The sequence below is a fragment of the Carcharhinus amblyrhynchos genome, chromosome 9, assembly GCF_965287045.1.
Source record: "Carcharhinus amblyrhynchos chromosome 9, sCarAmb.v2.hapA, whole genome shotgun sequence".
Taxonomy (NCBI): Eukaryota; Metazoa; Chordata; class Chondrichthyes; order Carcharhiniformes; family Carcharhinidae; genus Carcharhinus; species Carcharhinus amblyrhynchos.
The window spans coordinates 22,008,235-22,023,287 of NC_137332.1; the positions used below are offsets into that span (position 1 = coordinate 22,008,235).

The 15,053-nt window shown below is 44.4% G+C and overlaps 1 protein-coding gene across 2 annotated transcripts in view; it reads left to right on the forward strand.

The window, feature by feature from the left end:
• Nucleotides 1-15,053, forward strand: part of tie1 (tyrosine kinase with immunoglobulin-like and EGF-like domains 1) — a 98,547-nt gene that overhangs the window by 67,236 nt on the left and 16,258 nt on the right. The window contains exons 14-19 of one of the 2 annotated variants that reach the window (XM_080195302.1): nucleotides 1,178-1,489; nucleotides 4,012-4,202; nucleotides 6,841-7,051; nucleotides 9,927-10,037; nucleotides 11,050-11,240; nucleotides 12,770-12,883. In XM_080195302.1, the coding sequence (XP_080051428.1) occupies nucleotides 1,178-1,489; nucleotides 4,012-4,202; nucleotides 6,841-7,051; nucleotides 9,927-10,037; nucleotides 11,050-11,240; nucleotides 12,770-12,883 (1,130 nt within the window). The remainder of the gene's footprint in view (nucleotides 1-1,177; nucleotides 1,490-4,011; nucleotides 4,203-6,840; nucleotides 7,052-9,926; nucleotides 10,038-11,049; nucleotides 11,241-12,769; nucleotides 12,884-15,053) is intronic. The other variant, XM_080195303.1, reaches the window with a different exon arrangement.

The following is a 15,053-nucleotide window of genomic DNA, read 5'->3' on the forward strand; positions in this document are numbered from 1 at the left end:
GTCAGTGGATAGGCAAATGAATAATATTGGAATAGTTTAGGTTAGAGGGTCATTAGATTGGTTCCACTGGTCGGTGCAACATCGAGGGCCGAAGGGCCTGTACTGCGCTGTAATGTTCTATGTTTCTATGTTCACCTCATGGTTTCGGCTTCAGCAGTGGAACTTTTGTGCCTGACATAAAATATCGGCCACAGTCTCTTTTTTCCAAGTAACCCCTCGTATAAGGGGATCTTGGAGTGTGGGGGAGGCCCAGTAACTGCATGCTTAGCAGACCAAGTGTGGGGGGGGGGCCCAGACACATCCCCATTCCACCACCCCCTCTGCTCAGTATCTTTCTGCTGGACTTTGTGGCATCTTATGACTGCTAGCGTGTCTCTAATGGTGTTTGTGTTTGTCATTGGGGTGATAATGAAGGGAGCTCCGTGTGACCTTTCAGATGTTGGGGGCTTGACAGCAGAGGTTGGGGAGTGGGGGTTGGATGGGGGTAGTGGGACAGTTGCAGCTCAGAACTTACACCAAGTGGATTTCCATGGTCAGTACCTTTTTCAAAATCGTTCACCAAAATGGAATTTTTATCAATTTGATGGAGTAACAGTAAAAGCAAATCTACTCAGCTTTTCCTGTTACCTCCAAACTCACTTACTGCTGAGTGAAGCCAGACCTCCTTCAGTGTCCTTGAAGGACTCACCTCATCCAAGTCAGATTTTCTCTTTGCCAACATGTTGCTAACATTTTCTTTTAAACAGATTCCTGTGTATTTGTTCTGCTTATAACCATATGGTCATTGCAGTGCAGAAGGAGACCATTCAGCCCATCAAGTCCAATCCTGTCCTCTATAGAGAAATCCAGTTAGTCTCTTTCCTTTGCTCCATTTCCCTCAAGCATCCATCCAATTTCTTCTTGAAAGCATTAATTATCCAGAATCGATGAGAACATGGGAATCAGAATGCTTCTTTTTCCAGACTCTTGGGCTGGAAGTTTACCCAGAATCGGGGCGGGCAAGGCTTGCAGATTAGAATTCTGTGTTGTCCTCAGGCAGGATTTGACAAGTCTCGCCTGCGTGAGATCAATGTACTATACCGCCCAACAAAAACACTGGGCACTGGAGAAGCCTGTAAAGGCGCCTTTTCATGAACTGAATGAGTGAAGATTTTCTCCTCTTTGTCCTTAACTCCAGCTATTCCCCCTGCACCTTACGATGTTAAGATATCAAACATTACTGACACATCAGCACTGATCTCTTGGGTTTTACCAAAAAGACACGCCATCTCCTCTGTGGTCATAAGGTGCAAAGTCTATGGGGCTGCAGCCTACACTGAAGAGACATCTATCAATCTGGCGGAGACACCAACTTCAGAGTACATCCTGCGTGGGCTACAGGCTGAGACCCCATACCTAGTGGAAGTATTAGCCAAGAACAATAAGGGAGAGAGCAAGCCAAACCCAATGAAAGAACTTCGAACTGGAGCAACTCCACCAGGTATGAAATGTAAGGACACAACTTCTATGATTTGTATTACTAATATTAAGTTTGTATACGCGTTAAGGAGCAGAAGGTCAATCCTTGCCCTTGTTTCTAATATAACAATTTAAACGTCTTGGCGCAGCCCGTAACATTGTTAAATGCCCCAAGTTACTTCACAATTGTGTTAGCTGACCATAAAATGACATTGTTTAAAGTTTATTAGTGTCACAAGAAGGTTTATATTAACACTGCAGTGAAGTTACTGTGAAAATCCCCTAGTTGCTACACTCCAGCACCTGTTCGGATACACTGAGGGAGAATTTAGCATGGGCAATGCACCTAACCAGCACGTCTTTCATATGGTGGGAAGAAACCGGGGTGCCCAGAGGAAACCCATGCAGACACGGGGAGAATGTGTAAACTCCATACAGAGTGATTCAAACCCAGGTTCCTGCTACTTTGAAGCAGCAGTGCTAACCACTGTGCCATCCCCAAGCCAAGGGATTTAAGGAGCGCTTTAAAAGGAGGAGGAAGATTAAGATTTAGCATGGGGATTTCAGTGCTTGGGGCTTAGACAGCTGAAGGCATGGCCTTCAATGTTAAGTCAAAAGAAATTAAAAGTTGCTCAAGGGTTAGAATTGGAGGAATGCAGAGTTTGAAGAGCATTTTAAGGTTGGCAAAAATTACTGAGAAAGGCACGGGTTTGGAGGGATTTTAACTTCAGGATGAGAGTATCAAATTGGAGATATTGCTGAACTGTGAGCCTCTGTAGATCGACAAGCCCAGGGTGATGGCTGGACAGAACTTGGTGGGAGTCAGGATATGGGCAGTAGAGTATGAGCTATAGGAACTAACGGGAGAGTGACTAAAAGCTTGCTCAACCAAGTGGGTTTTATGCAAGGTCTTAAAGTATAAGGGAGAAAGAGAGCTCTAAGGATAAAAATATAAAATGCTGGAAAACCTCAGCAAGTCTGGCAGCATCTGAGTTAACTGGGCGTGGCTGTCACTCATCAGACAATGGGTGGAATGGTGGCTCAGTGGTTAGTATAGCTACCTCTCTGTGCCAGGGACCCAGGTTCAATTCCAGCCTTGGGTGACTGTGTGAAATCTGCACATTCTCCCTATGTCTGCATGGGTTTCCTCCGGGTGCTCCGGATTCCTTCCACAGTCCAAAAATTTGCAGATTAGATTGATTAGCCATGATAAATTGACCCATAGGAACTTACCATCCATTCACGCCATACTCCTGCTACAGCGAGATCAGAGAACTTGGCGGCCAGCCAAATCGCCATTGAATGGAGGGATTTGGCACGGTCGGGGCTCAGGCACTGTAGGGATTCTCTGAGTTTATGAAAAGGAATGGGGGTGGGGTGAATACATAAAAAGGTACAGACCTCAAATTGTTGCTCATTAGAGTCTTAGGCCGGAGTTTACTGGCATGTCCACCCCAATTCCGGGGGTAGGGGAGGCTCGGAGAATGACATTCTCCGCTGGCCTCAGGTGGGATCATATGAACCTTGAGCCAGAAAAATTCCACCCTTAGAGCCAGCTTACTTGACAATGAGTGTGTGCAATTTGTACTCCAGCCTACTTTCAGGATCTCACCTGAAGACGAGCAATTCTATTTAAGGAAGTAGAGACCAGCAAACTTGTGGTGGCATAGTGGCACAATGGTTAGCACTGCTGTCTCACAGCGCCAGGGACCCAGGTTCGATTCCTGGCTCGGGTCACTGTCTGTGCGGAGTCCGCACATTCTCCCCATGTCTGTGTGAGTTTTCTCTGGGTGCTCCGGTTTCCTCCCACACTCCAAAGATGTACAGATTAGGTTGATTGGATATGCTTAGTTTCCCCTTAGTGTCAGGGGATTAGCATGGTAAATACGTGGGGTTACGGGGATAGGGCTTGGGTGGGATTGTTGTCAATGCAGGCTCAATGGGCCAAATGGCCTCCCTCTACACTGTAGGGATTCTATGAAACCCCAAAATTACAAGCCTTTGCTTGTCATGCAGTCTTTTGTGGCTTCAAAGCTGATAGTCATTGACTGAGTTCAATTATACAACAAATTTGTGTTTGACTGTGCTGCCTAGTCACACTCTGCATAGCTTTTCTATCACAATATATATTTTTTACAGGTCTGCAGCTCCGTGAGACAGCAGCTATCCCTGAGGGAGAGCATATTAGCAGCACCAGCCCACACCCTCTCTTTTCTTAGTGTCTGCCCTCTTTTTGCCCTCGCCAACAATGCTGAGCATTTCCCAGTGCATGTTTTGTCATGGCCGCCTGTTAATTGGACAGCCTGTGTGAAATCACAGTTCGGGGCCAAACGCAGCCGAAAGCGCATTTTGTACCCATTTCCAGGCCCACCGAGTGAACTTGCCCAATGGGTGAAAAATCCAGACCCCAGTCCAATGGTTGCACTAGTTTTTGCTTAGGGGTTAAGGGAAGGATTGAAGAGATTGAAGATCTTTGCTGGCATGTGAGGAACAAGAGAGAGAGAGATCTTTTCAAGTTAACAGAAGTGATACTTGTTTCCTCCTTTTCTTCAGCTACTTCGATTGTGGCTCAGGTCTCAAGGAATTTGGATCTGCCCTCTAGTGGTGACCAGCAGCTCTTGATGGCCATTGTGGGCTCCGTCTCTGTGACCTGTCTAACCATCCTTCTTGCACTTTTGGGCCTCTTCTGTGTCCGTAAAACCCTCTTCCAGCGACGGCGAACCTTCACTTACCAGTCAGGATCTGTAAGTACCACTCAGGATAAGCTAAATACAGAGTGTAACCTGATGATGTAAGGATGGATGTTATTGTTTTTAATATTTTGGGAAATATTGTGTTATTCTGTAAAGAAGGATGTATGTGTATATGTGTGTGTGTGTGTATACATGTGCTCGTGTGTGTATATGTGTGCACATACATGCGCACATGTATGTGTACATATGCAGTTGTAAATGATTTCATTAAGCTGGAAAAAGTTAATGGAATCAGCTTGTCTGAAAAAGTTGAGGGATGAAATGAATGAAGGTGTTAAATGCATGCATTTGTAATGAAGCCATGGTCAAGTCAATAAGTAGAGTTTAGAAATTTGCATTAGGAGATAGATATGGACTTGGTTTATTTTCAGATGTTAAGTTTAAAAAGGGATTAAAGAACTTTTACAGCTTATAAAGATTTCATACACAAACAAGAGAAGGTTATTAGATTTTATTTGACCCAAAAGTGGGGGCTATAGGGAAACGTGAAAGATGTCTCTACTTTGGAAAAGCTGAGTTCAAAGAGATGCTGAGGAATATGGAATTGAAGATGAAAGGGAAAGATATTTACAGAGAGATGTTGACTTGAGTTGTGATGGCTGTGTGGGGAAGGCCTCCTGGGAAGAGCACTGTAATGGAAGAAGGTGTGTGAAGTTTGCCAGAAGAGCTCTTATAGCAGAAAGCAGTTTGGTTTCTGAGAATTCTTGGATTTCCACAACAGAATGGAAGAAAGTCTTCTAGTCGAGTTTTATTAAAGTGATGGCAGGTTTGCCTTGGGTAAAACTACTAGATTGTTTTGAACTTAAAATCTATAGAAGTCATGTTGCCAGGAAGGTGCCTACTTGTTATTCTGACCAAGTGATATTTTGGGGAGATTTTTTTATCAGACTGTTTTGACTGTGCTATCTTGTATGCTTAAGTCTCATGTTTCCCTGTTAGTAAATCTCTAAATTTTTAAGATCCGAATAGAGATGTTGGCATTCTATGCTGCTGAGATCAGTAGGTTTTGTCTCGATTACAGAGTACAAAAAAAGGGTTATGGTCTGTAAGTCACGCTTCGCTCTGTGATTTGGCTTGCTCAACAATTAACATCTGCTCTCCCATAACAGATGATTTTATTTCAGATTAAATATTCCATGGAAACCTCTTGATGCAGCTGTTTATAATATCTCATTTACATCTCGCACTTGTTTCAAATCCAGTCCTGCCACTCAATGTGATTTTATCATGAGAAATTTATCTTTGGCCATATTGGTCTTTCTTATTAGCAGTTCAAAACCCCTTTCCATTTTTCTTTCTCTCTCTTCTTTCTGTATTTCTTCCTGTTCTTTTTCACTGCTTCTTGCTTTTTGAGTTTGCTTTGTACATTTTTCTCTGGCACGCAAAGCAGGAGAAACAAAAATATAGGGCATTCAAAGTGCCATGTGGGTGGTTTGGTGGCACAGTGGTTAGCACTGCTGCCTCACAGCGCCAAGGACCCAGGTTCGATTCCTCACGAGGGTCACTGTCTGTGTGGAGTCTGCACGTTCTCCCCTGACTGCATAGGTTTCCTCTGGCTGCTCTGGTTTGCTCCCATAGTCTGAAAAACATTAGGTGCATTGGCCATGCTATAAGTTCTCCCTCAGTGTGCCCGAACAGGTGCCGGAGTGTGGCAACTAGATTTTCACAGTAACTTCATTGCAGTGTTAATGTAAGCCTACTTGTGACACTAATAAACTTAAACTTAAATGAGGCTGAAGGTAATTTAAAAAGGATGAGATTCCATGGTGCAAAGACAAAGCAGATATGACAGTGACTTTTAAAGGGTGTCTTGACAAATACATGAATAGGATGGGAATAGAGGGATATGGTCCCCAAAGGATGGAGAGTTTTAGTTCAGATGGGCAGCATGGTCAGTGCAGGCTTGGAGGGCTGAAGGGCCTGTTCCTGTGCTGTAATTTTCTTTGTTCTTAATCTTTTTTCATCCTTGATGTTTTTACATTTTCTGCTTTCTGTCCCTTAAGTCTGTCTTTTCTTTCTCTTTTCTCTTTCTCTTGTTTTTCAATATCTATGTTGATTATCAGGCTTCCCAAAAGCGAGCCTGAGGCTACAAACCGAACAGAATTTCTGACTATTCATCCAAACTGATTTGGCCACTGAAATCTATCTCATCTATCAATCTAAGAAGCTTTAGACTTTTTAATCCACAATCCTTCATCTTCTTTTTAAATGAATAGCGTGACTTTTGCATTCTGGAGTTGGGCATGAAGAGTATGTCTGCTATTGTCGCTTGTTCTTTAGCACAGTAGTTAGTTCACACTAGGACGAATCAATATAATCAGATAGGTTGCCATATGCTGCATGGACCATCATTGTTTAATCTATGTCCATCTGCAAAGAGCTCAACATCAACCTCAAAGCACTGCCTCCATTCCCACCAAGGGGAAAGTCAGTGCAGGTCTGTATCATTTCAGGAAGGTTTCCTTGTTGACATCCTTTCATATGTGTGCTTTTGATTTCTTAATTGTTGTAACTCATTATCCTAGGGTTAAAAGGACCTGCATGAATCATTTACATCTCCGCTGCTGTACGCTATGCACTCCCAAAGAGCAACCAGGGATAACTTTTAGTTTTGTTTGTTTGTTCTAAGGGTGAAGAGACAGTCCTTCAGTTTAACTCTGGAACCCTGACGCTCACACGTAGGCCAAAACCACAGCCCGAACCCCTCACTTATCCCATCCTAGAATGGGAAGACATCAAATTCGAGGATGTGATCGGAGAAGGAAATTTCGGGCAGGTCATCAAAGCCTTGATTAAAAAGGACGGACTAAAGATGAACGCGGCAATTAAAATGTTAAAAGGTATCCCTTTACTTCAATCTAAAAGCTTGACGTCTGAGGTTCCTGCCCCATTCAGCTGTTCCTCTCAATGCAGTCAGCGCAAACAGTTGCAGAATTTTAAGCAGTAATTGCATTCGGTGTGATTTGAGTTTCTGCGATCTCTTCCATGGGTTTTAAAAACACAGCACTGGAATTCAGCCCTGCCCAAAAAGCTGGCCACACTGCCAGGGTGACTGAATTAACACTGGGAGTTTCTGCTGATTGTCCTTTTTTCCAGTTCTTCAAGGAGGATGTAAAAATGAAGCTGGAATGTTTGGCTGCAAGATTACCAATAGCTGCATTTTGAAAAGATTTGTATGAATTTTCTTTTGAAGATTTACTCAGGAACAGAATGCTGTGCCCCAACCTAACTAGAAAATAGTTTTCTATATTGTCTATGGGAAGGCGATGGTGTTAACCCAGAAACTCAGCTAATGTTCTGGGGGATGTTTAAATTAAAAATTTATGCTTAATTTGCAACACCACTTCTACTTGACCAATTATTGAACAGTAGGGTTTGATTGTTGTGCCACTCCATTTCTCAGTCAAGGATTCATTGCCAACAAATGTCACTTCATGCCCCTCTATTAAACCCCCATGGCCCTCATACCTTCATGCCCTTCACATCCCCATGGCCCTTTATAACCCCTGTGCCAACTTTGTGCCAACTCATATTAATCCATGCATCCCACTCACCACCCTTTGCCCTTGCCCCCTCAATGTTGACTACCTAGTTTCCACCATGGGCAAGATCCACACAGATATCAAATAAAGTTATGTGCCTGTTGATATCACTACTTCAAACTGACTGTTTTGGTGCTGCTTCATACTCTTCACCAGGCCTCAAAAAATTTATCAACTTTGCTTCCAGTTTCCACCCCTTCATCTGGTCTACCTCAGACACTTCCCTTCCCTTCCTTGACCTTTCTGCCTCCATTTCTGTCAATAGCCTATCTACCAATATCCACTACAAGCCCACTGACTCCTACAGCCCTTCACACCTTACATCCTGAAAGGATTCCATCCCTTTGAGCTCCTTCACATCAGTCGCATTTGTTCCGATGTTACCACTTCCCAAAGTGGTGCTTCTAATATGTGCTCCTTTTTCCTCAACTATGGATTCCCATCTACAGTTGTCAACAGGGCCCTCAACAGCGTGCAGTCCATGTCCTGCATCATGACTCTCACCCTGCCCCTCCCTCCCAGAACAAGGATTGAGTCCCCCTTGCTCTCACATTTCACCCCTCCAGCCTCTGCATGCAAAGCATAATCCTTTGCCATTTTCGCTATCATATCTTCCCTTCACTCCCTCTGTCAGCATTCCGCAGAAACCGTTCCCTCTAGGATAATCTAGTCCACTCCTCCACTATACCCAACACCTCTCCCATCACTCATGGCACCTTCCCATGAACTTGCAGAAGGTGTAACACCTACCCCTTTACCTCTTCTGTGCTTACCATCCAAGGTCCAAACACTCATTTCCGGTTAAGCAGTGTTTCACTTGCACCACTTTCAATTTGGTCTATTGCATTCGCTGCTCCCAAGGTGCTCTCCTCTATATCGGAGAGACCAAGCGTAGACTGGGTGATCACTTTGCTGAGCATCTTCAGTCTGTGCGCAATCAGGACCCTGACCTTCTAGTTGTTTGCCATTTTAACACCCGATCCTGCTCCCATGCCCACATGTCTGTCCTTGGCCTGCTGCAATGTTCCAGTGAAGATTAACACAAACTGGAGGAACAGCATCTCATCTTCCGGCTCGGCACATTACAGCCTTCCAGTCTCAGCATCGCATTCAACAACTTCAGATGATTAGCTCTACCCCACCTCAACCCCATTGTTTTCATTTTATTTTATCTTTTACTGTTCTCTACTTTTTATTTTATTGTCTTTCTTCATTTTTCTTCCCCCGCCCCCCATTTTACTTTATTCCCCCTTCCCTTACCTTTTCTCCCTTTTTGCTTCTCCTGTTGTAAATCTTATTTCTGTCCCATCCATTTTCCTCCCCTCCGCCCCCCCACCAACATCTCCATTTTAGCTTCTCTGCCGTTTGGCCGTTCACATCCTTTATTCTCTCTATGCACTGCCCTTAGCAGCTTTTTGCCCTGGTTTCTGTGGCTATGACTCATCTTTCATTCCCTCCCCCTGCAGAATAAATATCTCCCACTTTTTATTGCCTTTCAGCTTTGACAAAGGATCGTCTGGACTCGAAACTCAAGCTCTTTTCTCTCCTTACAAGTACTGCCAGACCTGCTGAGATTTTCCAGCATTTTCTCTTTTGGTTTCAGCATTCCTCTTGCCAGGTCAATTCTGCAAACACCAGGTTTCACACTTGCGGGCTACCAAAATCCCATTTTTTGTTTAGTCAGGCATGTGATGCATGTGTGTTACTGGCTAGGCCAGCATTTATTGTCCATCTTAATTGCCCTTGACAAAGTGGTGGTGAGCTCCCTTCTTGGGCCACTGTAGTCCATGAAGGCAACTCATGATTTAACTGGCCAGCTATCTCCATAAAATACGCAGGTGTGAAATCTGGCCTGATTCCAGTCCTCTGTCTCTGTGAAAATAGCAAATGCAGTTTTCAGGGCCGGGACTCAGAACTTTTGCCATTTCCGCTATTTTTGCTGCAACAGACAGCCTTCTGCATCATGGAGGAAACCTGGGTCTGTGTTTTATTTCCTTAGCTGGTAGATGTTTAAGTACATACACACACACGTGAAGTATTTCATCTGTATTCTGTAAGTGAACATAGAGATTTCTTTTTATTAAAATATGGTTAAAGAGGTAGCACTATATTAATGTAATTTCTATTGGACAGCACTATGCTGGAAGGATGTAACAACTTGTTTCTTACACAGAGTTTGCCTCTGAGAATGATCACAGAGACTTTGCAGGAGAGCTGGAGGTTTTGTGTAAACTCGGGCATCATCCCAACATCATCAATCTGCTGGGAGCCTGCGAAAACAGAGGTAGGAATTGAAACCCTCCCGATTTCCAAGCAAAGATCAAAAAACAAACAGAATGCATAGCTCAGCAATCTGAAGAAGTTACATCAAATGCAATGTAATTTCAAATACAGGTCAAATGAGACTCAGTGCACTGGTCTGCGCATAGCTCGCTCTTCACAATCATAATTTACTGCACTACAGTACCCAGTGTGAAATCTCAAAACACTCCTGTAGCTATCCTGCATCCATATATTTATTTTTTTGCAGGGTATGTGTAGAAGACGGGGTGAGGGAGTTAGGTCAAATAGTGCACCACAGCCGAGAGCTAGGTCAAGAAGCATTATGGAGTCAGTGAACAGGTTAGGTAGTATGCAGGTGTTAGGAGATAGGTCAGAGAGTACATGGAATAATAGGTCAGAGAGTATACATGGATTAAGGGTCAGGTCAGAGAGTGTATATGGACTAACAGATCAGATAGCGAACATGAATTAAGAGTCTCAAGTTATGAGTTAAAATCATAGAATCCCTACAGTGCAGAAGAAGGCCATTTGGCCCATTGAGTCTGCACTGACCACAATCCCACCCATGCCCTATTCCCCTAACTCCACATAATTACCCTTCTAAACCCCAATTTACTATGGCTAATCAACCTAACCTGCACATCTTTGGACTGTGGGAGGAAACCGGAGCACCCGAAGGAAACCCAGGCAGACATGGGAAGAACATGCAAACTCCACACAGACACTAACCCAATCCGGGAATCAAACCCAGGTCCCTGGGGCTGTGAGACAGTAATATTAACCACTGTGCCGTCGTGGTGCCCCTAGTGTAGTTAGTGTACAGGAATTAAAAGTTAAATGAGTATAGGAGTCAAAGATAGATTAAGAAGAGGACATGGGATAAGGGATAGGCCCAGTGTATGCGAGATTCAGTGGTTAGATCAGGAAGTGTACAGGCATCTGTGACAATAATTTTATGTGGCTGCAAGATTCTGATGTGATGGCTTAGATATGTCTCTTGCATTACTGACCAGGTTACCTGTACATCGCTATTGAATATGCTCCATTTGGAAACCTTTTGGATTTTCTAAGGAAGAGCAGAGTTCTGGAAACTGACCCAGTGTTTGCAAAGGAGCACGGAACTGCATCGACACTGACTTCTCAACAGCTGCTACAGTTTGCGTCTGATGTGACAAAGGGAATGCAGTATCTGAGCGAGAAACAGGTGAGCAATGATATTGAAGGTATCGCATTTTTGATTTGTGTACTTGGCAGTCTTAATCATTGTTTGTGTGCGTACATGTGTGTGTGTGCATGAGTCACATATCAGAATCATCAATGTACGTTTGCTGTGCACTGGATGTGTGTACATACCAGTGTGAATCAACTGTGAGTGTGTGCACGGTTTGGGCTATGGATTGACTGTGCCAACGCTGTGTGAATATAAGGTTGTTTGAAATTCTGTGTACTGAGTTTGTTGAAGGTTTTAATCTAGGTGTAAAAGTGTACATCAAGTACTGTATATGTATGAATACTGGCTATGTATAAAATAGTGCAGTAGTTTGCTGAATTCAAACTATGTGCCCTGTCACAGACCCTCTTTTATACTTTCTTGCCTTTCTCACCACTTTTCCTGCCTCTGTACTTGCTTACAACCATGTCATATCTTTAACTTAATCAAGGTCAGACAACAGGATCAGATATAGTAGATGCAGGGAGGATGTTCCCAGGAGTGGAGGAGTCCAGCACCAGGGGTCACAGTTTGAGAATTCAGGGTAGACCGTTTAGGATGGCGATGAGGAGACATTTTTTTCACTCAGAGTGATGAGCCAGTGGAATTCATTATCACAGGAAGTAGTTGATGCCAAAACATTGAATGCATTCAAGAGGAGGCTAGATATTGTACTTGGGGCAAATGGGACCAAAGGTTATTTGGGCGGCACGGTGGCACAGTGGTTAGCACAGCTGCCTCACAGCGCCAGGGACCCAAGTTCAATTCCAGCCTCGGCTCACCGTCTGTGTGGAGTTTGCACATTCTCCCCATTTCTGCATGGGTTTCCTCCAGATGCTCCGGTTTCTTCCCAGATTTCAAGATGTGCAGGTCAGGTGGATTAGCCATGCTAAATTTAGCCTAGTGTCAGGGGGATTAGCAGGGTAAATGTATGGGTTACGGGGATAGGGCCTGGATGGGATTGTGGTCAGTGCAGACTCGATGGGCCGAATGGCCTCCTTCCGCACTGTAGGATTGTATGATTCTATGAGTTGGACGATCAGCCATGATTGTGATGAATGACAGAACAGACTCAAAGGGCCAAATAGCCTTCTCCTGCTCCTATCTTCAATGTTTCTATGCAACAGTTTAATCGTTACCTGAAGCATCTAACCGTTTCTCACTCTGTGGGCACTGCCTGGCCTGTTGAATATTTCCAGCATTATCTTTCACATTTCAGATTTTCAGTATCTGCAATATTTTACTTTTAGAATAGACAATATACTGGTTATTTGTCAACACTTGAAGCAGAATTAATTTGACATTCCCACTGATTGACGTTGCCAACACATAGAAATCTACATAGAGAACTGCACAAATAGGAGCAACCAGTTCACACAGATTACCATTTTCAAATCTCAGTTTCAAATCTCATTATTCGACCATCACTGAGCCTGAGTCCCATTCTGATTTGAGCTTTGATCCCTGCTTGTTGCTGAAATTCTCTCCTTTTTTTCCGAATCTGATGCAATTTTTTTTTTCAGTTCATTCACAGAGATCTCGCAGCCAGAAATGTATTAGTGGGAGAAAATCTTGTGGCTAAAATTGCAGACTTTGGGCTATCCCGTGGGGAAGAAGTGTATGTAAAAAAGACCATGGTAAGATTGAATACAGCAGCATTTTATCCTGTACATTGTTATGGTGTTTTCCACTTTTCTTGTGAACGATGTTGACCATATTGTTCTGCACTGATAATGACTCCAGCCTGTAATCTATGTGCACATGGGACTGCACTCTTGAGGAGGGCTGCTTTGTTTATGAGAGCCATCCTTCAGATGAGATATGAAGTTACACACAGTGAGTGATTAAGTTCTGGAATGTGCTGCCTGAGTGTGCTGGAGGCACAAAGGGAATTGGATTATTATCGGAGAAGGAGGGATATGCAGGGTTACAGGATGAAGTGGGCCAAATGGCATTTGGCAAATTGCTGATATGGAGAGTCAGTGCTGACACGATGGGCCCAATGGCTTCCTTCTTTGCCGTAATGATTCTGTGATTGAGGCCAAGTCAACTTGTTCCTGTGGTACGAGTGGATATTAATGATTCTATAGTGTTGTTCACAGCAACTTTTAGGTCAACATTTTTTTCTTCAACAAATGCAAGTAGTTAAGAACATAAGAACATAAGAACATAAGAAATAGGAGCAGGAGTAGGCCATCTAGCCCTTCGAGCCTGCCCCGCCATTCAATAAGATCATGGCTGATCTGTTGTGGCTCAGTTCCACTTTCCCGCCCTCTCCCCATAACCCTTAATCCCCTCTCTTATCAAGAACCCATCAACCCGCTTCTTAAAAATATTTAGCGAGGCAACCTCCACCACTTCAACGGGCAGAGAATTCCAGAGATTCACCACCCTTTGAGTGAAGAAGTTCCTCCTCAACTCCGTTCTAAACCGCCTCCCCTTTATCTTGAGGCTGTGCCCCCTAGTCCTACTGTCTTTTTTGAGCGGGAAGAGTCTCTCCACCTCTATCCTATCCATCCCATTCATCATCTTATACGTCTCAATGAGATCTCCCCTCATTCTTCTAAACTCTAACGAGTACAAGCCTAGTTTATTCAGCCTCTCCTCATAGCTCAATCCCCTCAACTCCGGTATCAGCCTAGTAAACCTCCTCTGCACTCCCTCCAGGGCCAAAATATCCTTGCGCAGGTGCGGCGCCCAAAACTGCACACAGTACTCCAGCTGCGGCCTCACCAATGCCCTATACAGCTGCAGCAAGACCTCCCTACTTTTATATTCAATCCCCCTCGCTATGAAGGCCAGCATCCCATTCGCCTTCCTGACCACCTGCTGCACCTGCAAGCTGGGTTTTTGCGACTCATGCACAAGGACCCCGAGGTCCCTCTGCACCGTCGCCTGCTGCAGTTTTTCGCCACGTAAGTAATAGTCCTTCCTACCATTCTTCCTACCAAAGTGGACCACCTCACACTTGCCAACATTAAATTCCATTTGCCATTTCCTGGCCCATTCGCCCAGCCTATCTAGATCCTTCTGCAGACTCTCCACACCCTCCGCACAATTTGCCTTTCCCCCAATCTTGGTGTCATCAGCAAATTTCGACACCCTGCACTCGGTTCCCTCCTCCAGATCATCTATATAAATGGTAAATAGCTGAGGCCCCAGCACCGACCCCTGGGGCACCCCACTAGTCACCAACCGCCAATCCGAATAGCACCCATTGACCCCCACTCTCTGCCTCCTATTTGACAACCAATCCTCTATCCACGCTAACACCCTATCCCCAACTCCATGTCCCCTGACCTTCTGCAATAACCTCTTGTGAGGTACCTTGTCAAACGCCTTCTGAAAATCCAGAAAGACCACATCCACCGGCTCTCCTCTATCCACTGCCCTAGACACATCCTCATAGAACTCCAGTAAATTTGTCAGACACGACTTCCCTTTAATGAAACCGTGTTGCGTCCGCCCTATCAAGCAATTCCCTTCAAGATGCCTCGCAATTTCCTCCTTAATGACGGATTCTAACATTTTACCTACCACAGACGTTAAACTAACTGGCCTATAATTCCCCGCCTTTTGCCTGGCACCCTTCTTAAACAACGGCATAACATTAGCCGTTTTCCAATCTTCCGGCACTTCCCCGGAATCCAGCGACATCTGGAAAATAACCACCAAGGCATCCACTATAACCTCCGCCATTTCTTTCAGAACCCTCGGATGCATTCCATCCGGTCCTGGGGACTTGTCCACAATCAGCCCCTCCAGTCTGTCGAGCACCACCTCTCTAGTAACAGTAATGTCATTAAG